This window comes from Planococcus citri, chromosome 1 (genome assembly GCF_950023065.1).
Source record: "Planococcus citri chromosome 1, ihPlaCitr1.1, whole genome shotgun sequence".
Classification (NCBI taxonomy): domain Eukaryota; kingdom Metazoa; phylum Arthropoda; class Insecta; order Hemiptera; family Pseudococcidae; genus Planococcus; species Planococcus citri.
Window position 1 is genome coordinate 71,314,700 of NC_088677.1, and position 27,990 is coordinate 71,342,689.

General features: G+C 33.7%; 1 protein-coding gene across 1 annotated transcript; it reads left to right on the forward strand.

Moving 5' to 3' along the window:
- The first annotated feature begins 435 nt into the window (after positions 1-435).
- LOC135848296 (uncharacterized) lies at positions 436-27,883 on the forward strand. Its single transcript, XM_065368221.1, has 7 exons — positions 436-989; positions 17,116-17,251; positions 21,286-21,535; positions 25,197-25,315; positions 25,749-25,883; positions 26,573-26,690; positions 26,782-27,883. The coding sequence occupies exons 1-7, from the start codon at positions 976-978 to the stop codon at positions 27,717-27,719; spliced, it is 1,710 nt and encodes a 569-aa protein (XP_065224293.1). The 5' UTR covers positions 436-975; the 3' UTR covers positions 27,720-27,883.
- The last annotated feature ends 107 nt before the right edge of the window (positions 27,884-27,990 follow it).

Genomic DNA, 27,990 nt, shown 5'->3' on the forward strand with positions numbered 1-27,990 from the left:
GATACTCCCGCAGACTCCCATCTACAACTCAGCGTGCTCAAAGACAACTGTATTATGCAGACGATGTGTGATCCGTTATAAATGAAATAAACCCGGCACAAAGAGTATATAGAAAGAGAAGGCGAAGAAGTCTGTCTGCGGAAAATAATAGGTATAGAGGTAGAGGTAGTACATCCAGTATAGAAAAAGAGACGATAAATTGGTATTAAATTAGTAAATCTTGAATTTCAACATGAATATAGGTGCACAGGCTGAGCACACATGTATGTGCTCGGTTGCTCACCAGTCAAAGCTAGACGCCTAGACCTATGTAAATCTGCATTATGTGTACCTACGCTTCCATCTCCAATTACCAGATCTTCTGCTGGAACCGCGAACACGAACGCGAGCAGTCTCGGTGCGCTTGCTCGTTCACAACAAAATATTGAAGGCGGTACCGTTGAAAGCGATTGGTTAATTCCAGCATCACCTTCTTCCGGTTATTAAGTTCCGGTAGTGGGATACGCGAAAGGTTGGAAGCTTGTTCGAGGTCCGCTCCGCTTCTGAAACGGATGAGAAAGTCAGATACGGCGCGCAGCTTAGAACGTGTGGATCGGTGGTACCTATGTTCGTTTGGATAAATAACCGCCGCCGAATTTTTATTCCATTACGTATATTTTTTCGATTTTTTTTCTCTTTCGTTTCATTTTTATCCTCTTATTTACATTTAATTTTAATTACAATTTTTATTCTCAAAGTTTTTGTTATCGTTTTTGTGACTAGTTTTTTTCCTCAATCGACTCTTTATTTTATTCGTTTATTCGAGAGAGTTTAATTATTAATTTGATTATTTTTTTTTCACTTTCGTGTAATTTTTATTTATTTTCTTTCAACGATTCGTAAACTTGATTTGTACTTTTGGGATACACGCGTTGGACTGTTCCTGAACGCGATTCAACCGGCACTGTTGGTGATTTTCATCAATCTGGATTTGACATGGTCGTTATTTTGTAAGTATTTTCGCACTTCATGTACTTAATGTACCTTAATTACCATTTTTATAATATTTTCGCGTATTCCGCAAGTACTTATCTATATTTAATTCAACCGGTTTTGTGCGCCATCAATTGGAGATAATTCGAGCGAAAAATTCCCAAATTAAAGGTGTTAATTTGATTTATTTTATCAGATTAGTGTTTAAGATAAGGAAATTCTTCGCTTTTCTCACATTCGTGACGAATTTATCCCTCGAATTTACCTAAATAATGGTGGTTTTTGGTGAATTCAAGGATACTTTGATCAAATCGTACGTCAGTGGGGTCGTGTCGCCTTGATCTTTGTACACGATGTGTGCCTTTTTTTGGATATCCCAAGGATACTTAATCGAGTCGAATATTTTATAAATAAAACCACGTGTCGGTATATGCAACCAGAAATGAGACGCAGATAATTTATTTTTTGGAAATTTTCTACCCTCTTTTTCAATACTTATTTACGAATTTACTGAATGAAAAAACGTGTACCTACATTTATCCTATTTCATTTTTAGCTCGAAAGCCAAATGAAAGTAAAAGTGAGTGAAATGGTCGATTAATTTTCAGTTTAAAGATTTACAAATTGAAACTAACCCAAATCAATACACGATATTGAATTTTGAAACTTCTTCAAATTCTTGAAGATTCTTTTAATGCATGATAATTGATAATATTTTTTTTTTCGATTTCATTTTTTGAATAATTTTTCAAACCACATCGTTTGTTTATTTTTTCAATTTAAACATTCGTAGCCTATTTATTTGTTTTATTTTTTGAAGAAACTCGAAAATAGTTACTTAATCGAACTTTTCAAAAAAATTGAAGAAATTATTCGATTCTACACATAAGAATTAATTCAAGCTACAAAAAAATTGCCAAAATATAAGTTTTTAGTAAATTTTTACTATTATGTAAAAAATCATCCCCCACGTTTTAAAATGGGAAATGTTTAAGGCATCTTGTCACGCCAATCCCCCCTCCTCTTCTTCAACCTTATAATTCGGAAATTCTGTGAAAATGGCGACAACCTTTTATATTTCTATCTGATTTTTGAAATCTGCCCATGGATAGGTATGAAGGGGCAATGGTTTCAAAATTTTACAAAAATATAACTTTTAATACGGATTCCGATTCAACTTTTGAAAATAAACAAAAAAGTTTCTCTGCTTCATATGTTTATTTACTTTTTAAATTTTGAAGATGGACCATTACTGATTTTTTTTTTATTTGTCTTCAAAAACAGCACTATTTGCATTAGATTATTGATATTTAAAACCAGAAACAATTCAATTAAATACGTACCTTACTTACTTAAATATTTTTTTGAAGATAGCATTTTTTGAATTTTTTCTTCAATTTTCAACAATTTATAATTCTTGTAATTTTAGGGAAAGAATATTATTTTAGTATAAAATCTTATTCGCTTGTATTCAAAAGTTACTCATAACAAGTTTCAAATTCAAAATTTTCATTTTTTGGTAATTGTATGTAAAGTTGTACAACATGATACTTTTTCAATCCAGGAACTTCCCCGATTTGAATTTGTGTAAACCGTTCTCTAAGCAGATCTATTACCCCCTTGCTCTATTAAGACACTTTTTCGCTCAAAAAAAGTCCAGATATAAAATAAAATTAATTGAACAATTTGCATTAAATACTTACCAATTTTTTTAAAAAAAGAAAAAAAACTCCTAAATTATTTTCTTGACACGTCTTTATAGGTATTTTGTGACACCCTTCGATTTTAACAAAACCAAACTAGATCGAAAAAGGAAGCCTTAAAACTAAATTTTAAGTGTTCGAAGTTCATTTTATGGATTTTTGGCGAATTTTTTGAAATTAAAAAAAAAAAAATAAGAAAAGCTGTTTTAAAAATGATTTTCAATTTTCTGATGAAATTCGTCTTAAAAAAAAATGAATCAGACAAAGCGAAAAATTACTCCCTTTCAAAGCCCTTCTGGTACTTCCAGCAAAGTTTTCATTTTTCTTTAGAAAATATCTTATTGCTCTGGAGGCTTCAAAACGATATTTTGATTACGATTGTTTCACGAATCGGGCGATCTTGCAGATTCACCAACAATTTTCACAGAAAAGAACTCTTCACCGCCGTTTTTGAAAATTTAATTATTTTATTTTTTCTAAAATTTACAAACTGGTCAAAAATGAACTGAAACTCCCTTCCAAAACAATTTAAAATCTTCGATGATTTAAAAAAAAAAAAAAAAAACTGAAAATCACTAGAGACTCCAGAGAGTTGAAAAGTCGTGATTATTCACTCAGGTTCATTTTCTTTGAACAAAATATAAATTTATAAAAAAGTTGAAACATCGATCGTCGTGAAAACGATTTTTTAAATTCTTTGAATTTTCAAAAATTCGTCATTAAATCCAAAAATGAACTTTGGTGCTTGAAATTTTGGTCACGAGGGTTTTAGAACGCGCTCTCTTGATACATTTCTTTCAAAACAGAATTATCTATCAAAAAGTGGACACAATCAAGATGTTTGTTGGCTGATTTTGTTGGATGGGTTTTTCAAATTTTAAAACTAAAGGATTTGATTAGAATCAAGCAATGATCTTTTTTTCCCTTCGTTATAAAAATGCTCACTCTCAACATCTTGGCAGGATGATAGATATTTTCACCGATTTTAAAACCGTTAAATTCGTTTAAAAAAAACTGATTCGTGTCTAAAAAGTTACCTACCTACTCCTACTTTTTTTAAATAGTCGATTTTTAAATTATACATATTTATACCCGATGAAGATTTTTGAAAAATGCTTTCAATCGAGCAGATTCGGTAAAATTTTCAATGATCCATTTGATTCAAGCGCAGTTAATTACGAACGATTTTTGAACATTATTTTCACAATTGAGTCAACCAAAGCTCAAGCTCTCAACCAAGCAGACTTTGGTAAATTTTGAAACATCAAAAATACTCAATTTCCACACCTTTTAGATGAATTCTAAAATCCTGGAACAATCGAAAATCACGCTGGAGGCTCCAGAATGGCTACGAAATGATGAAATTCGGTTCGGGGCGTTGATATTAATGTCGTAAGACCAATTTCCATCATTTTTACTGAATGAATAAATAAATCATCAATCATCGAAAATGGCCAATTTTCAATTTTCAAAAATTCGCCAAAAATTGTAAAATCAACTTGGACCTATGAAATTCTGGTTGATTTGGTTACAACTCATACTCTTTCCAAAAAATTGCAGCCTCGTTCAGATCAGAGACAGACACCTCGAGAATGTCTTTCATTATTGATTTGATGAATCGTTTTTATTGAAAGCGGAGTGCTCTTTTTATCGAAACTATTTTTTTTTTTTAAATGGCCGAATGGGTCGAAAATCTGGAAAATAATCTTAAACTTTGAGAGTGCATTTATTAATTTTTTTCAGAGAGAGGAATGATTTGAGAAATTATGAACTTGAAAGTCTTGCAAAAATGTTGAATAAATTCTACAGAAAAGTCCTGCATTTTTATTTGGAGACTTTTTGTTTGGTACCTTCGGAAATATTTTCATCAATTTGTAATTTTTTTTAATTTGGCAAAAGACATGAATTTCGATCATTGGGTTGAAATTGCAAGAGACCAAAGCTGTGGAGAGATGAACTTCCAATTTTTGTGTTAATTTTACAAATTTTAAATACATCGACTCGGCCTAAGAAATGTTTTCAATTTCTTTAAAATTTCACGTAGCACGTCTAGAACCGAAAAATATTGTTTTGCAGGCTAATTTAACAATCGATAAAGCGAAGAAAAAGTCAAAAAGTATGTATGTACTTGGTGAAAAAACCGAATAAACATGCCCAAAATCATCAGAAGTTGAAAATTTTCTGGAAATTGAAAAACTCCCCGGAAATACGAACAGTAAAACAATTTCAATAATCTCAAAATTTGTTTGAACTTGGAGGGAGAGGGGGAGGGGGTTCTACAAAATTTGGAAGGGAAAAAGGTCAAAACGTACCTAGTCGAAAAATTCAATTTCATGGCAAGAATCATGTTTGATTTGAAATACCTACTCGATTTTCTTACTTTCATCGAAATCTAACGAATAATTCCAAAGTGGTCAATGATCATCCAGGTTGAACGCAACATGCAGCTATAATCCCCTCCCCCTTTCATTCTTCAGTTTCCGATTTCGAGACATGTCGACATAATTTTCCTAGAAATTAATTCCTAAAACGACGGTGGGAAAATTTAAAAAAATTGCAAATCCTACTATATTTTGACCACCTTCCCTATTTCCTCTTGAAACTCTCTGTTCCTGAATTTTCATAAATTTCATTAAATCACACGACCTTCGAAGTTCACTTTTCAACGTCTACGAAGGAAAAAAAGAACCATTTATCTACATAGGACTACACACACAAATACAAACGAACGTGCTCGCGTTCCTCTCGTGTGAATATTTTGCTTCCAAACCTATAAAACCAGTTAATTTTGAATCGATATCAAATCTCGTAGAAGACGTACTACTTTGTATGCGGTGTAATTCGTTTATAGTAGAATGTGTATCTGTAAACGTATCCGACCATTTATACGAGCCTGTGGTCCCAGGTACTGGAATCAATACCTATAACACTATAGGAATCATTCAAATCTGAATACGAATGTAAAATATTTTTATTCATTACTGGGCAACGTACCTAGACCTATCTATATCTGTCCTTTACCTACGTGTCCGTCTCTTCATACACTACTTGTTATACTCACACAGTTACAACTTTACGTATAGATTGTCATCATGAACACTGATACCTATAATGAGTCCACACAATCACACACACTCGTATCTCGAATCCATCGTAACCGTATCAGGGTTAAAAACTAGTTTAGTTTTTACGTTCCAATGACATCGTTCTACGAAAAGGAAAGCAGAAAAAAACCTAAAGAAAGAAAAAAATCGCCATAATACGCGTATGTACCTACGAGAAATGAATATCTAATAAATATCCACCGTCCACGTATAGTAGCCTCTCAATGGCTTTAGTCACTCTACCTACGTGATTTATAATACCTACCTACCAAAAAAATTGTTAATTTTTTCACGCTCCAAATTAAATGCCTCGTAAAAATTACCTCTTGATTTTCCGAATGCAACTCATCTACTTTCTGTAGATCTTCACCCACTCCAAAGTCACCAATAACAATTCAGTTTAATAAGAGAAAAATCAACTTTATGTAAATTAACCATAACTCGTGCCCCTTCACCTCTCCTGTCTGCTTTCGGAGACCATTACGACGAAAGAATCGTGGCAAGCTTCACACTACATTCTCACTTCATCAATGAATCTCCTCCTCCTCCTTCTTCATTTTATTCCTTCTCCTTTTTTTTTTCAATCATTTCTTCAAGGTCGTTCAATTGATATGTGTGGGAAATACTCTGTTCTCATTATACTACCTACTAGTTTCATTTTCCTCCGTTTTATATCTGTTTTAATATGCTTATTTTTTCTCATTATAATCCATAAATACGGTGAAAAAATTTACTACGACAAATGCCAAATCTTGCTAAGCGTACTTAATCGTATACACATACAAAGAACGAGTTACGATTATCTTGGATAGCCGCAGCATCCCGGGTATCTTTGTATACGTATATTTAGGTACAATATAAAGTTGTTTTCAAATTTTACGAGACCAGTTGAATGTCGCTCTTTGCCTCTCATCTTCAATGTATTTTCTAAGTATATGAATCTATAATACCTTCGTTACTTAGTTTGGGTTAATCGCGCGGATGTTTTATGAAAATCATGTCTCTCACAGCTGGGAACACTAGCGGTAATGTGAAACTATGCGTCTTATCAAATTTATATCGCGTTCAAGTTCAGGATGTATGTATTTTGTACACACTATATATATAAGACGTTTTTTTGATATAGGTACGCAGACACACATTATAAACCTGATGAATATTCAATATTAAATATGATAGTGTTTATCTATCGTGTGAGCATATTAAAACAATATCACATATAATGTTACCTACATCTTCGGTGTGGTTGGAGGAGAGGGAAAGAATGTTCAGTTGAATTTTCGAGGAAATAAAGTCGAGCGAGATAATCCAGAAAAAATGAAAAAGTACCTTCATTCATTAAAAACGAAGGGAAGATTTACATTCTACAATCGTAAGCCCTATCGAGTAATCAGACCCAATTCACCAGTATTATGAGGAACGTGAGGTTTCTTTTTTGAAATTGAAGAAAAGTCGATCTAGTTTCATCTGCAGGGTGTCTACAGATCATGAAAGTAAGGAAAGTCATGAAAAAGTTATGATTTTTTGTCTGAGAGTTTTGTTAGATACCCTGATCTGTGGCTTCAAAATTCCAAAAATAATAAGATTGTCAATATTGTTCCTATAATGTCTTGTTCGTTAATACTGAAAAAAATCCCCAATCAATTGCGAACGACTCAATTAGCCTTAAGTAATTTGGGACAGCTAAAAATCCAGTTGTGCTTAATCTCAACCTAACCGATTTTTTCCAAATTCGGAATGATTTCCTGGAAAATACCTCAACTCAAGAGCGTTTTTATGACCAAAGTGTTTAACGAGAAAAAAATTTTAAAATTAGTTCCCACCGCCTCGTAGAGAAATTAAAAATCAGGCTGAAGACTCCAGAATTACCAAAATGGTAGAAAGTGATCGATTTTGAATTTTCGAAAATTTGAGAAAAACCTGCAATTTGGCCAACTGAATAAGTTATGAAGATGAAGATTTTAGATTTCAGACCCTGCTCTTCAAATCGAACGCGAGCACCTCGAGAAACTCCCTTGTAAAGTTTCTTCGTTATACAAGGTGTCCGGGGAGTGGTGGTACAAACTTCAGATTTGGATACATAAAAAGTAAGATAAACAAGTTGCCTATTTTGAAAATTGAAGGGGCAAAATATGTACGTTTTTGAAATCCAAGAGCCAAAATCCAATTTTGATCATTTGGGTGGGGCGGGGGGGGGGGAGTCGGTAGTAATTTGACAAATGAACAAATTGACCAATTATCACTTTTTGCCTAACCATGTAAATTGAAGGGGCTACAAATGATTTTCGATTTTAAAAAATGGCGATGAAAAAAATAAATGTGGAAATGAATAACTATAATGTCAAAAAATAAACAAATTTTGTTACGATAATTTTTTTTCGTACTCCAAAATTTAAAATGTTTTTTCACTAAATTTACAACTTTCGAGCTTCAACAAAATGACCATAACAAATTTTTCATTTCTTGACGTAGTATTTATTTCCGCATTGATTTTTTTTCGCAATTTTTTAAAATTGAAAATCATTTGTGACCCCTTTAATTTGCAAGTTAGGCAAAAAGTCATAATGGGTAATTTTGCTCATTTTTCAAAGTACCAACCCCACGGTTAAAATTGGATTTTGAAAACGTATTTTGCATTTTGATGCTAGACACACCTTCACATGACCTTTTTTCTTAGTCGTACCTAATTGTAACCAAATCTAAAGTTTATACCATCACTCCCCGGACACCCTGTATAGAGGTTTTTTAGGAGGGGAATGGTGACTGGAAAATTTGACGATCGCCGTGAGAAAAAAAAATTAATTTTTCGGAATAAAATAACGAGTTTCTAAAATGAAATAGGAGATGAAATTGACAATTTCACCAATTGATATACAATACTCACATTACTTAAAGCTTATTAAAAAATTGTTATTTTCCTTTTCTTCGAATTTATGGAAGTTTCAAATATGGAATTTTAGTTTAGGAAAGAGATAGAAATTGACACGAACAAAGCGAGGACAAAAGCGTTCAAAAATTCGTATTTCAAAAGGTAAAAAAAAATGTCTTTTTTTGTAAATTTGATCGTTTTGTTGGTCAAGTACTTACAAAATTTAAAAATTTGAACGTTGAGTTTTGAAAAACATGAAAAGCATACAGACTCACGAGCAAAGCGAGGACAAAGGCTTGTTTCGAGAAGCACAAAAATAATGTTTTTTCAAATGAATAATATATTTTGTTTGGTTTAAACCTTTTCAAAAATTTGAATGATAGATTTTTTCCAAGTTCAATTTGAAAATAAAACACCGAGGCGAAAACGACCAAGCTAAGGCAAAAGTGTTCAAAAATTTGTATTTCGAGAAGTAAAACGCGATATTTTTTTGTGTTGAGTCTTTTTTTTGACCTCGCAAGTTTAGAATTTGAATACTCAGGGTGTCTAACAAAACTCTCAGACAAAAAAATCATGACTTTTTCATGACCCATTTTTTACATTTTTACCGTATGAAAATACCCCCCTCTCAAAAATTGATAAATAATTTGAAACTGCGAGGAAATTTTTTTTAATTTGTAGGCAAGTAGGTGTACTTTAGTCTTTAAAATTTGAATACAACAGGGTGTCTAACAAAATTCGCAGACAAAAAATCATGACTTTTTCATGACCCATTTTTTACATTTTTACCGCATGAAAATTACCCCCCCCCCCTTCCACAAAAATTGATAAATAATTTGAAACTGCGAGTAAATTTTTTTTAATCTGTAGGCAAGTAGGTATTTCAGTCTTTTCATTTTTTTGATTTTTTTTTTTCATTTTATAGGCTTTTATAAAAAAAATTAAAGAGTGTTTTGAGCAAAATTCATGACTTTTTCATGACTTTTCATGACTTTCAGGACTTCCATGATCGTTAGATACCCTGGGATACCATAATATTGGGTAATTAAAAATTTCCATTTTTAAATTGAAGACAATAAAAGCAAAAGATTGCAAAAATTTATGTTCATAAAAATGAAAATAGTATTTTTTTTTTGGTTAAACATGAGGCCCGGGGCCTCTGGCGCCCACCCCCCCCCCAATATAGATAGATGCTTCATTCGTTCCTCTAATCAATATAAAAATCAACTCGCATCTAACCACTAGTAGCACATAGTAGATGTAATCTTTAATTAAATCAACTCGCAGCAGCATCTGGACACTTCGCACGATAATTTACTTTGTACCAAGACAAACTTTCACCACCACGTTCTCTTTCTGCGTTGATTTGAAATTTACGCCTAAATGGACTGGTAAACGAGAGCTTATTTACAGCAGGAATACGCTTCGTCACACATTTTACAGAATTAGAATCCTCTTAATGCCAAAAAAAAAAAATTATGAATTGGTGAACATATATACGAAAGACAATCAAAGTACCTCCAATAAATTCTATATTAGATATAATGTATGTCGTGCAATTGAAAAAAAGAAAATGGCCGGTAATAAGCATACGTATCTGGTATACGAGATAAATTCCATGTACTTGTACTTGGATTTACTCGCAAACGTAGGTATGTACCTATAGGTTGGTAATGTATTCGACAAATATGAAAGTAATTAAACGGCGCGTAAAGATAAACGCGGCTACGTTTTACAAGGTTATTAAATCGTACAACCAATCACATTAACGTATAATCCACTCGACCGTTATTATTGGTTAATGTCGAAATGTTCGTGTACACTATAAGGCACTCTTATTCGAAGAAAAGAAGAGGGAGACCATCGACATTGCATCCGCGTACGGTTTAATTACTCGGTCGTAATTGCTATTATTACTATACGCCTTCGATTTATAATACGGCGAAAGTCTACAAAAAAAAAAGATTTTTATATAAAAACGCGATAATTAATGCTTCATTAAACTGTCTCAGAGGTAAAAAAAAAAATTCCTGTAATTATATGTAAGTAAATGAGATCGATAATTGAGTTAAATGCCGATTACCTCGTCCCCTCGCTGCCTATCGAATTGAATAATTTTTCAATATTCGACGAGAATTATAATTTACGACTTGAAACATTCTCTTATGTTGCTGTTATGGTAACTTGATGTGCTACAATCATCATTATATACAGCACAATCGAATCGACTGGGACTGGGACTGATCGTCCGCAATGATTTCTATATAGCTAATACAAACATCTAATATTAGATTCGAAATATTCCATTTTAATGACGCTATTATACCTAAAGTGTTGTTATGAGATCTTTAATATTCTCCTAAATAACATAATATTCATTCGCATCTTCATAGAGAAGATTTTCACACCACATCGTCCAGTATCAAATCAACGCACGAAACGCTCGAAAATATAAGCTTTAATTAATACGAGAATATAGTTACCTATAATATAATAGCGATACTCTCCACATAATCAAAGCGTAGTCTATACCTTTCAGGTTTTTATATTCGACCTGTTCATATTCAAATCAATAGGCTAACTAAAAATGATCATTTACTCGGAAAGTTTATAATACAAAATGACTCTTAATGCTCGTATTCTCTGAGAATTATTTGACAAGCGGACACGTTCTGGTGAACGGCGTCCATCGTCGGTGCCTCTGCCTGTGTATTTATTTATTCTGTTTCCATACTTATGGACGTAATTAGGATTATATATACTTACTATATGTATAGTGTAAGTACATAGAGAGACTTTCGAATCGTATATTACCTATACCTATATACGATGAAAATCGAGTTCTATTTCCTTTCATTATACGTATGTATAGAAATCATCTCGCGAGCAAAGGCAACGACCACCGCATTGAATGTGATTTTGGTAATGTGAGAAATCGTCAATTTTATTAGAATAGATTCGATAATGCGAGCGTTATCGATGAAAATTATATTTTTATTTGTAAATAATCGAATTAATTACGCACCCTTTACTAAGTTGAATACAAAAAATCAGAAGTTATGCAAAAATGATAATTTTGGATTTCGAAATAAAAATTGAAGTCAATTGTTTAATCCTTCTCCAATCACCCTCCATGGGACGAACAAAACGTAAAAATTGAACGATTTTTTACCGATTTATTCTGAAACTGGATACTTGAAAATTGAAAAATATTGCAAACCAAAAATTCTGCAGAAAACTGAATTAAAAGACTAAGAATCCTAAATTTTACCAAAAAGTAACGAAAAATCGAATAAATCGACAAAACAAATTCTAGATTTTCATCTGAATTTTTTTTGGAATTTTTCAGATTTAAATTAATTGCTAAAAATTGGATTCATTCAGAATTTTTATAATCTTCAGAATATTAAAATTTCTCCTGTTTGGTGTAAGTCCCCATAATTAGAGCCGGACGCCTCGAGAGGTTTCCTCAGAAACTTCGACAAAGTTCTACCAAAATTCCGCATTTTGAGCTCGTTTTCTTGTTAGATCGATCCATCAACCCGGAAATATTTCGACACCATTTTCAAACGAATTTCAGCATCAATATATTTACACGTGAAAACTTTTCTAAAATTTATATACGATTTTTTTCTAAACATTTACCTACGAAAAACAAACACAATTTTTTTTTGCACACGTTAAATTTAAAGGCCAAAAAAAAAAACAAAAAAAAGAGGGAGCGAAAATCTAGTCACATTTTCTCGTCTAACTATTGGAGTATACTGCCGAGGAATACGTGTTCTTCGCGTTCTTCTTTGACTTCAATCGGTGGTTCTGGACTTTTGATTTTCATCCTTCGAAGTCTATAAGTTCCGCAAGTACCATCGTTAGTGGTCTGGAAGGTAAACGGAGGTTTCTTGAACATCATTACGTGTTCGGTGAAGCGACAGGAGACCACTGGTACTTCGCGAACCCATTTATATCGATACTGGGATGTTTTGGTTTGGCGAGGTATACGTTCCGGATCACCTATGACCATTTTACCGTCTGGTTTCTGTACTTTGAGGTCGTCGCGAGCCGGCTTATCGTAGGTCTCTTTGATGACTTTGTTTCGTACTTTGGTCGCATAGTTGAGGCGAACTGGTACAGTCGGCTCGGCTCTGTAGTCCACCGGCTTGATCTTAGGCAACGGTGGTAGTTTTTGCTTGTTGTAATGAAACAAATGGAATGGTTTCACGTAATCCGGTGGTGGTATGTCGCCCATGAATGTATCTAAGCTCATCAGATATTTCAACACTAGAGGAGAAATGTGAACTTGAGTGATTTTTTCGTATCGACGGTCGCCTCGTACGCCACGATTTTATTTCATTTCCATAGAAAACGAATGCTAATGAAATTACAAAATTGTTGGTCAAGTTTTGGCATTTTTCGACCCTCTATACACGTGTGAATTAGGCATCTTTTGAGTATCACTCGTGTACCCATCGCGTGTAGCTTCGACTTGGGATCGTTTCACGGTTCGTTGATCGCTCACATCTCGCCTTAATTTCTTTCTCGATCTTATTATCCGCGCTCTTTTGTATCTACATTTATACGTAACATTATCGTGTGTAGCCTATGTGTAAATGTTTGTTTTACTGCTTTTGACGACGACGCAACAGAGCAAAGAGGCGGTAACGTCGACAAAATTAGATAGGGTTGTAATTGGTTAAATACGCGGCGATTTAAGGGGCGCTTAATTCGGCCAACATCTGCGCGTGTACACTGCACCGCTGTACATTCGATAATTATACTACAATTTTGCTCGTCGACTTGTCCCTTTCCCTTGGGGAACGATCATTAATTAATTGAGAAGAAATGCGATCATTTCCAGAAGGTATTCTTCCAACTAGAAAATGAATTGTTTCCATACGTTTTTGGTTTATTTGAGAGCCATCTACTTGACAAAGAGTATTGAGTGGCAAATTCTGCAAAAAATTATTCGACGACCAAAGAGTTTGAGTTCAAAAGTGAATTTTTGACCGAAAAAAGTTTTGAAAATTGTCCTTGAAACAGCTATTACTAAGTTCTTAAAATTTTCAAAATTTCGCCAAAAATCCAAAAAATGGGGTTCTTACGACATGCTCTACCAATCTTTCTTGGTTTTACTCAATTCGGAGTGTGTAGCTGAGGTTAAGTAAAACTAGACAAATTTCACATAGGCTACATAAAATTGGAAAGTTTGAGTCCCATCCACAGCTCTCCTCTCGATAACGTAATATAAAACGATATTTCACACAATATTTGATATTTGATATTTCTTATACGTTTTGACTAAAATTTTGGAATGGAGTTTTTACAAATTTTTAAGCTATAACCTAATGCTCCGAAATTTTCCAATTTTTTGAAAATAGAGCATTCAAAACAACGAAACTTTGAACTTTTAAAATTTTTGACGAATATTTTTGAAAACTAGGTACCTACTCTCAATATTACCAGATGCTCCAGAATTGCTGGAATTTGTGATATTTGGATTCGGGAGGTTGATTTTAAATAGCCATTCGTGCAAATTTCAAAAATTTTACAACAAACAGAAAAGTTATAATTAAAAAATTTGTTTTTCTATCAATATTCCAGCCAAATTAATTTTTACGCCCTCTGGAGAAATTTCAAAATTCTGAAAAAATCGAAAATTGAGCTAGAGGGTCAAAAATGACCGGAAACGATAAAATTCAGATCCGAGGAGTTGGTTTTAGACAAAACAAAGTCATTCGTACAAATTTCAAAAATTTCCATTTGAAAAGAAAATGTTTGATTTTTGAAATTTTTCCTTAAAACGGATATTTTGAACCAAAAAAAAAAAAAAAAAACGCACAGGAAGTGTTTGCCTGGAAATCGAGCCCAATGCAATTTAATAACATGAAAAAATTCCATCTCGAAACGTTTCTTCTCAAAATCCATTTTCATGGACAATTTTTTTATTTTTTCATTACATACCTATTTTTGAAAATAAAAATGGATTTCATGAACCAACCAAGTATACTAACGAAGAAATAAATGCAAACAAAATTGTAGTGCATGAAATTTCCGACTAGATAAGTTCAATTTTTTTTTGAACACAAAATTTGATCGAAATGTCAAAAAATTGCTAAAAATCTAAAAATGAAATGGTTTAAAATAGTGACATTTGGATTTGAGAGGTTGGTTTCAGATGAAATAATACATTCGAGCAAATTTCACACCTTCGAACGAAACTTTTTGAATTTTTTGAATTTTTTCCTAATGGTCAAAAACGCACATCAAGTGTATAGAAATCGAAAGTCGAGCTGGAGGTTTTAGAATGACTCAAAATAGCGAAATTCGGATTTGAGGGACTGGTTTTAGAAGTGACAAAACTATTCGTGCAAATTTTAAAAAGTTTTCTTCGTATAGGAAATTTTCTGATTTTTTGAATTTTTCCCACATAATTTGATCAAAAAACCTCACTCGAGGATGTCTTCCTGGAAATTGGGTCAAACGTGGAAAAATTCGTTATAAATTGGTCCAGAATAAGGCAAAACTCCATTTTTAGCTGCTCAAGCTCAACTTTCTCCCCTTGTGGAGAAATTTTGAAGTTCCGAAGAAATCGAAAGTCAAGTTGGAGGCTTCGAAATGACTCAAAATAGCGAAATCCGAATTTGAAGGGCTGGTTTTAGAAGTAACAAAGCTATTCGTGCAAATTTCACCAAATTTTTTGAATTTTTTCCTCTTAACTTGATCAAAAAAACTCACTGGAGGTGTCTTCCTGGAAATCGGGTCAAACGTGGAAAAACTTATTAAATTGGTCCAGAACAAGGCAAAACACGATTTTTAGCTGCCCAAGTTACTTTCCTGCATCTCTGGAGAAATTTTAAAATTCTAGAAAAATCAAAAATCGCGCCGGAAGCTCTGAAATAATGACATACGAGACAAGACAAATTCATTTGTGCAAATTTCAAAAATTTCCCCACGAACAGACAAGTTTTGATTTTTTTTAAAAATTTTTCTCCATAAATATTCTGGTTTAAAATAAAGCACTTGAGGTGTCCACCTGGAAATCGAGCCAAATGTAAATAAACTGGTTAAATGGGTTCAGAATAAGTCACAACTCGATTTTTAGCAGCTCAGATTGATTTCCACCTCGTCTGGAGAATTTTTAACATTCTGGAGAAATCAAAAATTGCACTAAATGGTCTAAAACTCCGAAAATCGAAAAATCAAGAAATTTGGGTTACGAAGGTTTCAAACCACGCTTTTTTCAAAAATCCCGATCTCGTTAAAATTAAGGGCGAACATCTCGAGAATTTCCCCTATTCTTATTTTTTTTCTCAAATCAAAAAATCTCGATCCTGATTCAATTTTCATTCACTCAACGTACCAGTAATTCAAACCATTACAACCATACTAACGATACATTTAGGCACAGAGACAGATACATATACACACAAATTTCTAAAGCCAATTTTCTAGTTCCACCACTACGAACTCATACGTACAAATTCCCCATTCATAACACGAATTCGGATTACATCACAAATCCAAACAATTCACCGCCATTCAGATCAGATACCCAAGGCTCCGGTGGCTCTGGCTCTGGCTAGGGCTCGACCCTACGAGTATATCGCGAGTAGGGAATATTACATCATTATGTCGAGCATGCATATATTGTATTCTAATTTAATACCTTCCTTTGTACTTACAACGTCTGAAGAACAAGCGCAGAATACCTGAGTGAGACGTGCGAATGGCACCGGTCCAAAATTCGCGCGCCCATCTCTCATTTCACACAGGACAGACCGCTTTTTACATAGCGTATCTTAAAATCTGGCTGCCCGAAATTCTAATCTCATAGAGACCATAGGTTGGAGAGACGCGAGGTGCCGAACCAGAGAGACTACTAACACTATTATAACGATATTAGGTTGCGGACATGCGACAAATAGACACAAACCACCAACAAACAACTATATACTAGGTATGATGCTCGATAGTGAAAAAAATTTCCTGTTATATATAACAGGTATATTCGTCTATATACAGGTACAGGTAGCATCCCCCTGGCCCCTTATCTAGATCTATCCACCGCATATAACTGTTACAATGTTGCCGATACATTTGAATAAATATGCGAGCCGGCACATTTATCTTTATTTCGGCGTTTCTGTAATTAAAATACCTTTCTGTATGTTCCTCGAGACATTGGCCAAGCCATAGTCAATATTAGCGTCATTCTCAGACGTCCTTCTCCCCTGCTCACCCCCTTTGTGTGCAAAAAACCGCGCTATAAAATTAAAACCGAATTCTCTATACTTGAAGGTAGTATAAAGTACCTAACATACCAATTTATACGAAGAGTACCTACACATGTAAATATTTCGCTTATTTGGTAGATATCATGACTGGTTATCTATTCATATTTTTAAACAGAATTCGACTAGTTTACCTAAATTACTGAATTTTTTCGCTTTTGATTTTCTGTTTTTCGCAGAAGAGAAGTAAATTCGCCATCGGGAATGGAATGCCCGTTCCCCGGCTATTCCAGCAATTGTCATCAGCGCTCGGCCACCTACATAAGTTCCAATCGTAATGTAGACTGGGATATTAACGATTCTACGATACCAAGAGTAAGTATATCGGATGTTTCAGTAATTCGTTATAATTACTTTAGAATTAATCGTATCTGAACACAAGGTGTCAAGGGGATAAGTGACCAAATTCGAGATTAATGCAAAATGAGGAACTGAAACTCTCAAAAAATACATTTGAGGTGCCCTACGAATGTGCAAGTTGAATTTCAGCCCCCTAGATCAATTTGCAGGAGGTGAAGAAGTGAAACAAAAATAAAATTCACCCCAAAAAATGCGAAAAAATTCAATTTCATGAAGCTGGAATGGAAGAGTGAGGGATTGTGGAGTGGGAACTTTCGGGAAAGGGACATCCATAATCTCCATTGAAGGAATAATAATTTAGAAGTGTTCCAGCGATGAGACTTTGAAAAGTGAATTCTCCAAGAGTCGCATTTAGAGCATATTTCAAATAAACAGCCTAAATTTAAAAAAAAAATTAAAACTTTACCTTCTCTCAAATGATGAAATATCTTCGAATGTCTCCATTTCAACCAAGTAGAACACCGGCTTGAAATCTGGATCTGGAAAAAAAAGAAAACGTGAAAATTCGGTTTAATGACCTAATCAACTTGAAGAATTCCTAAATACTGATAATAAAATGTCACATTTCTCAGTGGGTATTCTTCACCATTAATGAAAGATCATCAATCAGTAAGTGACTAATGAAATTTTTGTAATTTCAATCGGAATTACTATTTTATTTTCTTTTAAAGAAAATGTTATTTTTTGAAATCCAACCCCCCTCTTTTTGATCCCAATTTCGAGGTACTTCGAATACCTCTGTCAACAATGCAACTTCTTTTGAAAATACCATTTCACATTACGTAATTCATAAATCAAATGCGACCACTACGTGTGCTTACAACCTCGTCAAAAACATTCGATCCTAATCTCGAAAACTTTTCGTAAATGTGTATTTTTAATTGCAATTTTATTAATTAGTTTATTACGTTCTTCAAGTCAGAGGCTAGAAATATTCATGAACAGCCTCATGTCAGCGTCGTCTTTCCTAAAAATATATCAAGCAACTTGTCATCGCGAGAATAAAAAATATGTACTTCTGTTCCCTTCATCATCGTGTTGACCGGTTATCATCAAAACGGTCAAAAAATCATACACGAGAGCGTAAAAATTTAAATGGAAATTAGGTGCTTAGTATGTAGTAAAAAGTTCATCAGATTGCAGTAGAATATCCACTTATTATTCTACGGAAAAAAATTACACTGATAAGAGTGAACATGTTGACGGAAGAATGGAATGGAGGGGAGGGGAGGGGAGGGAGGAAGAGAATACGCGAACTAAAATTTCAAAGTTCAATTCGATCCGAAATAAATTTGAAAATCGTGACAAAAATTTGATAAGAAATCAAAATCGGTACCGATGGCTCGAATATTGCAACCAAAATTTTCAAAAACAGTCATTGAACTTTCAACACTCTTACCCTCCTCTGCCAACAGAAAAAAAAACGAATCAAATAACCACGAGTTTTAAAAACCAAATCCTGCAATTCAGATTCCAAAAAAACAAAATCATATTCACAGGTAATTGAAAGAAATTTCAATATTAGAATTTGAAATCACCCAGCACCTCCCCCTCCTCTCAAAAAATCCCCAAATCGTACCTAATTATAATGCCAAAAAAGGTCATGTCCCTGTTTTTCGATATTGGCGAGAAAAAAGTGCATTTTTCATTCAAAAATTTAATTTCTAATAATTTTTCTGTAACCAGTCGATGTTGAAAAGGGCTTTTGAAATTCAATGGCTGGTGGAATATGACCAGAATAAAAGAATTTAGAGGGTTTTTTAACCCCCTCTTGAATCTTCCACACCGATCGAAGTACATATTCAATTCATTTTTTTTGCTAAAAAATTTTATTTGGGAAGTAAGAAGATGAGGAGGAGAAGGAGGAAGAGGAGTAAAGAAATCAACACAATTCGACAAGCATTTTGAAAAAAAAACTACTGAAAAAAGTTGTTTTAAAAAACGAGAGTTTTGAAAAATTTTGACCTCCAAAAACACTTTTTTCTGCACTGTTATCAAAAATTTGGATTCGAAAAATTTTTCAGGCACAATTGTCTATTAGTTGATCAGTTTTTCATTCATTTATGCAATTTTTGGGCTATTTTGGAAAATTCAAATCCCTGCATAGACCACAAGTTTTCGATCTGACAACTCGGATTTACTTTGTAAGCTCGTCTATACATGTAGACATCCCAATGCTGCAATAAAAATTGAGCAAATTTTATGGCATCGACAGACCAAGATGATCCGTAGTAAGAAATTGAATAATTGCAGAGCAAAAACCAAGTGAAAACAATTTTTAGGCAATTTGAAAAATGTACTTTTATGTGTTGATTTATTTAAAGATTTTTCCCAAATTTTGGCCATTTGGACAGCGATTCAAAATTTTCAAAGAATATTTCAAGAACGATACTGAGGTTAGAAAAACTTGAAAAATTCGAGGACATTACATACCCTCAAGCAATTAAAAACTGAATTTCAAACGCCTTCAATTCCAAAACACCAAAATCGAAATCAAATGTCGAAAAATACCACTTGAGACATCAAAAAAAATTGAAACCTGAAATCCCTTCCTTCCTTTCAAACTACTTAGCCTTCCTCCTGCCACAGAGGTTCAAACCTGTAAAGTAGATTTCAAAGTCGTCGTTGAAGTCAGAAAATTTTAACAATATTCACAGTCATTACCCTGTAAGCAACTAAACCAGAAAAACTCAAAAATTTCTACAACCATATTTAGCCCAACTGCAAAATGATTCAAACTTTTCAAAATAAATTTTTCAGTCCTAATATTGTGATTTGAAAAAAAATGGAAAAAATTCACGGTCATTGCCCTGAAGTAATTGAAAACCAAAGCAAAAAAGTCCACATTTAAAAAACAAGTAGGCACCTACTGAGTGCAACCAAAAAATTCCAAAAACCGAAACCGAAACCAACAATTTTGAAAACCATAAGTCGAAATTCCAAAAACTGTAACTAATCTCCCTTCTTCTCTCTCCTCCGTCTAGTTCCTCCTTTCAGACATTTTTCAAACTTTGAACTCTTGTCAGCTGAATCTCAAAAATTCTTTCATCCATTACTTGGACATTCTGCAAAACGATTCACAACTTTTGAAATTAGGTATATTTTCAGGTCACTGTTGAGGTAAAGGTCAAAAAAGTTGGAAACAATTTTATGTTCATAACCCTTTCAAGTATAGGTAGTGAAGCCCTAATTCAAAAATTTTTTAAAAAAATCTGTAGAAACAAATTATGCAAATCAAAATTCTAAAATCTTGACACTGAAATCGAAACTCTAAGCAAGTTTACAAAATTTTAAAAAAAACACTAGTTGAAGTAGCTAAAATTTCAACTAAAATCTTGTCCCCTCATTTTCTCTCCTCCCCTCTCTACCTTCTAGTCTCCCTATCCAGACATTTTCCGAATTCCAAATGCACGCAAGCATTCTTTTAATAAATTCTTTAACATTCTTAGATTCCTTAATGGTAAACCCATCTCATTCACATGAAAAACTATTCAAAAGTAAAACATCTACGAATCGTTTGGTTGCTTTCACTCCTTCTTCCAATTAAAACTGTAGAATCAAAAGTAGATATTTTTTAAGAAAAATTCTTCCACCAAAAATGCTTCAAAACTTACCTCAAATCGAATAAAAATATCCCACTCTTTTCGCAATACAGATAAATAATATGTACTTCACTCGTCAAACGCTCGCAAAAAAACACCCCTCTCCCTCACTTCACCTCTTTGCACCTCTTACAATTACACCAGCTCGTTTACACGCAGTAATAACCCAATTAGTAAGCGATCTCGTACAAATAGATGCTACACAAACATCATCGAGGCTAAATTATGACACCGTTAATGAAATAATTAAACGAATTTACCTACCGCTGTTGCGCGCATCATTTTCGTATCGAATAAAAAAAAAATAAAAAAAAAAATAAATATACGTAGGTAATTTGTATACGAAAATTAACCATACTAAACTCTACATCACTCTACTTTACACAGGTAAGCGAATTCAACAACTGGGAAGAATGGGCCGACGGTCATTGCCGTCTGGTTTACCCGACCACGAGCGAAGAAGCCAAAAGACACGCGTCCGGTTGGGCAATGAGGAACACCAATAATCACAACGTACACATATTGAAAAAATCATGCTTAGGAGTGTTAATCTGCTCGAGACGATGCATTCTACCTAACGGCGAATCTGTCCATTTGCGGCCGGCGATTTGCGACAAAGCCAGAAGAAAACAACAAGGTATGTACATAGATGGATCCCTATAATATGCCTATTGTCAATTGCTCAATATCCCAATCCCTTCTCTTTCCTTTCAAACCTGTGTAAGTATATGAACTGAGAACTGAATTGAGAAAAAATCTCTCTTGGTCATTCAAGTAATTTACACATTTTTGGAATCAACATTTACTCCCTGACTCGTCTTCTCGGTCTTCTTCTCGCAATATAATTATCTACTTGCAAGTATCTTTGAAAAGATTTCAAAATGAGAAAAAAACACGCGGTAAAGATAACCATCGCTAAATTCCTTTTCTTCTCGCGGTACATATATTTTTCAGTGTAAATGATAATTTGTTTTCTAAACCGCGCTTCTGCGAGAATATATTTTTTGCCTGCTTGGTTTTAATTTCTATACCGCAGGCTGTTTTGTTGATAGGTATAGATAAATTACATCTCCGGTAATGATTCAACTAATGAGTTACGATCGCATACATTTTTATCGTCGTCATTTGTCACATCAGGTATACATATCAACACGATATTATATGTAGGCATACTTAAGACACAGAAAAAAGCTACTTTTGCTTTCATCTTTCTGCTTACACCTCCTCCCCCAAAACTTGACGCAAAGAGACGATTACAGCGCATAGTACATGATAAAAAAAATATTTGTTTGCTTGGTACATTAATTACCAAAGACGACGACCAGTTGAAAGACTATGTTTTGAATTTCCACAACAGCAATCTAATGCCCCCTAAATACCTCTAGGTACTTGTATTCTTCATTCAATAACAACTGGTTTCAACTGCGTTGTTCAATTGAGAAAAAAAAAATGCATCACATGACAAAATATTAAAATGAGCAAATCATCGATAGAAATTTGGAGTAAAATTTCGTCAAACAAGTAAATTTGAAAAATGTTCAGGAACTGAGCTATATTTTAAAAACAAGTGAGAAAGATCTAATCAAATCCAAAAATTTTAAAATTTGATACAAATTTTCAAAACTATTTTTGAGGGGAAAAAACACAAAAAACATGTAGGTAAGTAAAAGAGCCAAAGGTTGATTAAAATAATTACAGATCTAGGTTGAGTACAGAATAAAACAGTCAATTTGAATAGTAAAAACATTCTCATTTTGGATAAAAATCTAAACGAAAATCAGTTTTGAAAAACCCAAAATTTTGGAAATTTTTTAAAAATATTGCAACATTTGTTTTAACGAAGGAAATATCCAAACCAATAGAAAAATTTCGAATTTGAACAAATCTGCATCAAAAGAGCAGGAAAAAATATCCCAACAGCCAACATTTGATGAGCTAAGATTCATTTTTCGAGCTTGAAGAAATTTTTGAAAATCGAATTTCAGTCACAGTAAAAAAAAATCAACGTTAATCAACGTTCTGTATACCAAATAATGTTGACACATTTTAGAGCAACTTTCGAAGACTGGAAATTTTGAAAATCACTGAAAGCTCCAGAATCGAGGTTTAAAGTGCGTATAATACAAGCTAAATTTCAGCTTCCTAGCTTAATTGAGTGACATTTGGTGCGTTTGTAATTTTCAAACATTTTCTGGAAGCTCCAAAACTATTCGAAATAATTTTAAAATGCGTCCAATCGATTTGGAGGAGGAATGGGTGAAGAGATAGGAGAAGGGAAGGGGTTGAAACAGGACACGTTCCAAATTTCAGCTTTGTTAGATACCCCCCCCCCCTTCTAGCAAAAGATTTGCGATGAAACTGTAACAGGTCAATGTAAAAAATATCAACATGAAAATTTCAACGATTTTTGGAACCCCTGATTGGATTTGTGCAGAATTAAAAATCGCTCAATTTGGCAAATTGTTGGAAAATAATTTTCAATAAATTCTAGGGTGTGTATCAATTCTGAACTAGAGAATTTCTTGATTTTTTCTCGACCTTATTTCTTTGAAATCCTTCTGTTTTTAGACCCCCTTGCCCTTCAAACTAAAGAAAATTACTGATATTTTTCTGGATGGTTACAAAAATGCATATTAACTAAAACAAATTAATATGTAAAGTTTAAATTCATTTTAAAAATGCCAAAAAAAATTGCCACGATGAAATCAGTCAAAGAAGTGTTATTTTTATTTTTTTAATTCGGCGTGTTCATAAATTTTTAGACAACTTCTCAACTTCACCGAACCACAGACAGACTCAGATTTTTTTTCAAATTTTGAATCATCACATAAGTTTTCAAAAACAAATTTTTTGAACTAAGTATCATTTTTAAATCTCAATCTGCGTTTAAAAAATTGCACACGATCTTAGGAACTAAGGGTGCTACAGCAACTTCACCATCAATGAACATTTAAATTGAAAATTCACAGAAAAAGGAAAAAAACTATGGTATTTCTGATAAAACTGCTTCACTTAACATAAAAAAACTCATGAAAAAAAAGAAGAAAGAAATCAGCTGAAGAGGGAACCGATCAATCGACCTTTCTAACAACAAATTCAACTTTTGTAAGCAATTTGAAAGATGAAACGTTGATTAGGACGATCTCAATTTAAATTTTTAGATCTTGCTGGAACAATGCTAAATCAAACCAATAAAATTTGACAAAAATATGTACCAAAATAATTCTGTTTTTAAAACCAATTTTTCGAGTCTTCGCAGAAAATTTTCAGACTAATATAGCTCAAAGCGAATAAAGAAATGGAGAAAAAAGTGAAAAAAATTGAAAAATGTTACAACTGAACATACCTAAATTGAAAGAGAATGCAAAAATGTATCACCAGCCAAATTTCAGGCGCTCAAGTGCACTTTTCGATTTTTAGCAAATTTTTGAAAATATTTGAATCAAAAATGTAAAAAAGTCAAAATGTAACCAAACTGACCGAAAAGCTCAAATTTGCCATGTCCTCGATTTATGAGCCCCTGAATCGATTGGAAACGGTTTCGAACCGTTTTGAGCATTTCTGGAGCCTCCAGCAGATTTTTGAAAAGTTGAAATGTACTCAAAATTTTACTCGATGAAATTGGAAAGCTTAAATTCACTTTAGGTGATTTCAAGCTTTTGGGAGCTTCCAATCATATTGTGTAAATTCCATATTTTCAAAAAATTCCATGGAAATCGCTGGAAAAATTATACGATTTCGAACTCATACGAACTGATTTTGAAAAAATGTTGTGCAATCAGTCAGGTAGGTCACTAATAAACACCAATCGCGTTTAAACTTGCTGAAATCTAATTTGGACAATTTTCATGGCACTTTTGGAAAATCAAGAATTTCCAAAATACGACTGAAGGCTCCAGAATAGCCCATAACTATCTGAAAATTAGGGTATAAGGTAAATTTTTTGGGTAAAACTTCATGGAAATTTCAATTTTTGGAAATCTGCTGGAGCCTCCAAAACTGCTCAGAATAGTTCGAAACCGTTTCCAATCGATTCTGAGAGTTGAAAATAGGGTATTGAAAAAAAAGTTGCAGACATTCTCACCAAAATTCCTTCTTCTTTTTTTCTCCCTTAATTCCATTCATGAGAAATTTTGAGCAATTCTTCTTAGATGACAACCTGTTCTTTAATCTCTTCCCCCCTCCCATCCTGTACCATTGAATCTAAAATTATGAATGAATCAGAACTCTGCTATTTACTAAGCTTTTACCAATAAATCAACTCAAAACATGCTAACGTACGCTTTCCTCTTTCTCAGGTAAACCTTGCCCGAACAAACAATGCAACGGTCGTTTAGAAATCCAACCATGCAGAGGGCATTGCGGATACCCAGTAACGCACTTCTGGAGGCACACAGATTTCGCCATATTTTTCCAGGTGAGTCTACATATTTGTACAATGCACCTCATTGCTCGTACAATATTAATTACACCTATTTTTAATCTCTATCAAATACCCACCAACTGCATTTACGTACTCGTATAAACTTCTCGATTCGCTCTAATAAAAATTAGTCCGACGTACAAACCGATGTTGAAAAATTGGCCATTCACGATTTATGTAAATCGGTTTGAAATCTCGTTCGATCTTTTCTACTCTTCTATTCGAATAAGTTACGTTCGATTAGAGTAACATATTGGTTTAGTAGTCTATAGGTAACTTAATTCCAATAATCTATGAATCGAGATAGTTATACTCGTACGTACGCTAACCGGACTTTTTTGACAAGTTGGAACACAAACCGATAATTTAATTATCGTATACGCGAACACGAAAACAATTAAAATTATTATATATGGCGCTATTTCAGGCGAAGGGCGTACACGACCATTTGCGACCGGAGGCCAAATCTACAGCCGAAGCTCGCCGCAGTCTTGGAACTGGTAGAAGAGTACGGGGTATGGCTCCGTATCTCCATAGTAAAGAGGCTTTGCTCAGCTCAAAAGTAAGCATAATTACATTCGCTTCGATATCTTTCTAAGTATGATGTAGAAAATAAGAGTCAAAAAATTGGCACATTCCAAAAAAGAAAAAAGGTACTTACAGCATCCTTCTCCTTTCACGACTTACATATAGTATTGAAAAATATGAGGAAAAAAACATGGATCGTCCTCTCATACCGCCTTTCTTTCTGTTTGGGCACAAAATCCACAATCCATAACGAAGATATTGGCAAATAAGAATGAAAAAAATTCTCTACGTAGGTTCAACGCCATTAATTATAAGCTTTCGAGATAATTACTGGTTTCGATTCTATGTATATAGGCAGACTATAGTGAAAAAAAGTAAACAAACCACGTTGTTGAAAGAATAATGAATCAGTTCTTATAAGCTTAAGATACTCAACCATACCAATCCTGAATAAAAATGATGATTATGATATGTAAAGGCAAATATTTACTCTTATAAGCATATTTCTCTCATGATTGGTACAGTAAACCAGTTCAATTCAACACAGTCGGTAATCATAGCCGACGATAAGCTGATTTAGTATACCTATTTCGATTAGATCGATATCATGCCTACAATACCTACTTATACTTATGACTTGCATGCATCGATGATGAATTTCTTTCGGTACTTTTTTAGTTGCATAAATTATTTCAAATAGATACGTATTTTTATTGCCAACAGGTTATGCCGTTTAAAGAGAATAAAAAGAGATCTTGCGAATATAATTTACAGTTGCAACCAAAACCAACCATTTTGTCTCCGACGATTTCAGAGATACAGAATTTAAGTAATACTACCGGTAAGTTGAGAATAACCAAACAAACTGACAAGTTTGACTCTGCATTCTATAATAATTTCACCTCAACTAACTCATTTCATTCTTATTGCAGATTACATATGTTCCTGTGCACCTTACAAGTGTACTTGCTTGGCTCAGAGCACTAGTCATTATGGGGGACACCTCAATCACAGCCAAAAAGAGCCACTAATGAATACGAGTGATTACTACATGCATACTCCTCAATCCAGCACCTACACCTCAATCAGTCCAATATCCAACACATCTCAATCCTTCCCAGACACAGCAACCGACATACAGTACGGATTTCCTCCCCTGAACGACGATTTCTTCCAACCAGAGCAGATCTTCCAACTGGACCAACCAGTAAGATCTGCCGACATGAACTTTCCAACCGAGCCAGATAAATCTCCAACCACGGTTCTGGATCTAGGCAGCGGAACGATTCAACGTAGTAGTTTTAAAATGGAACCCCAAGATCATATTTGGGAATTCAATAACTCTTCACCGGTCAAACAAGAAGAGAATTCAAATTCTGTCGAAGACTACTCGTTGAGCGACGATTACAATTCGCAGATCTGCTACGTAAGCCCGAATCAAGAATTCGCCAATAGTTTTTACAAACCTGACGATAGTTCCTGTCGGTATCAGTATGCCGGCCAACCACAAAGTAAAACCATTGCGAGTGAAAATCAAAGTATTCCTTATCCTCATCAAGTAGATCACGTTTGTGCTGAGACCAGACTGAGTTGTGAACACGCCGGGTATTCTGGTTACTCGAATGATATTCATTTCGATGAGAAATTCAACGAGTCTGTGTACAATCATTGTGATCCTTTTCCAGATATAGATATCTCGCAGTTGGATTATTCGGCTAAGAGTGTATATAGTAGTGGTAGTTTAGATAATAGTGCTATAATTGAAGACGAATCTGTATTCAATGAATATACACCTAAACAAGAACTCGGTACGCATTCCTGTTATAGTCAATCGAATTTTCAAAATTTTATGTTCTCACCTCAGCATTAAAAATGTGCATACTATTATTTATGATTGCGTATCTATTTATGTATTTTCCTCATTTTTCATTTTCTATTGTGTAGTTATAAGTTGTTACTATTTTAATGGATATTTTCGTTGTACCAAAACCATGATGCTTTGTCGATTATAGTAAATAAAATGATCGAAATTTAGTTACCTGTTGATAAATTGATTGTTGAATGACGAATGGTAATTCTGAATGAGACTGGATGCGAGGTGACGATTGACTAAAGATTGCAGAACTCATTTTAAGACATGA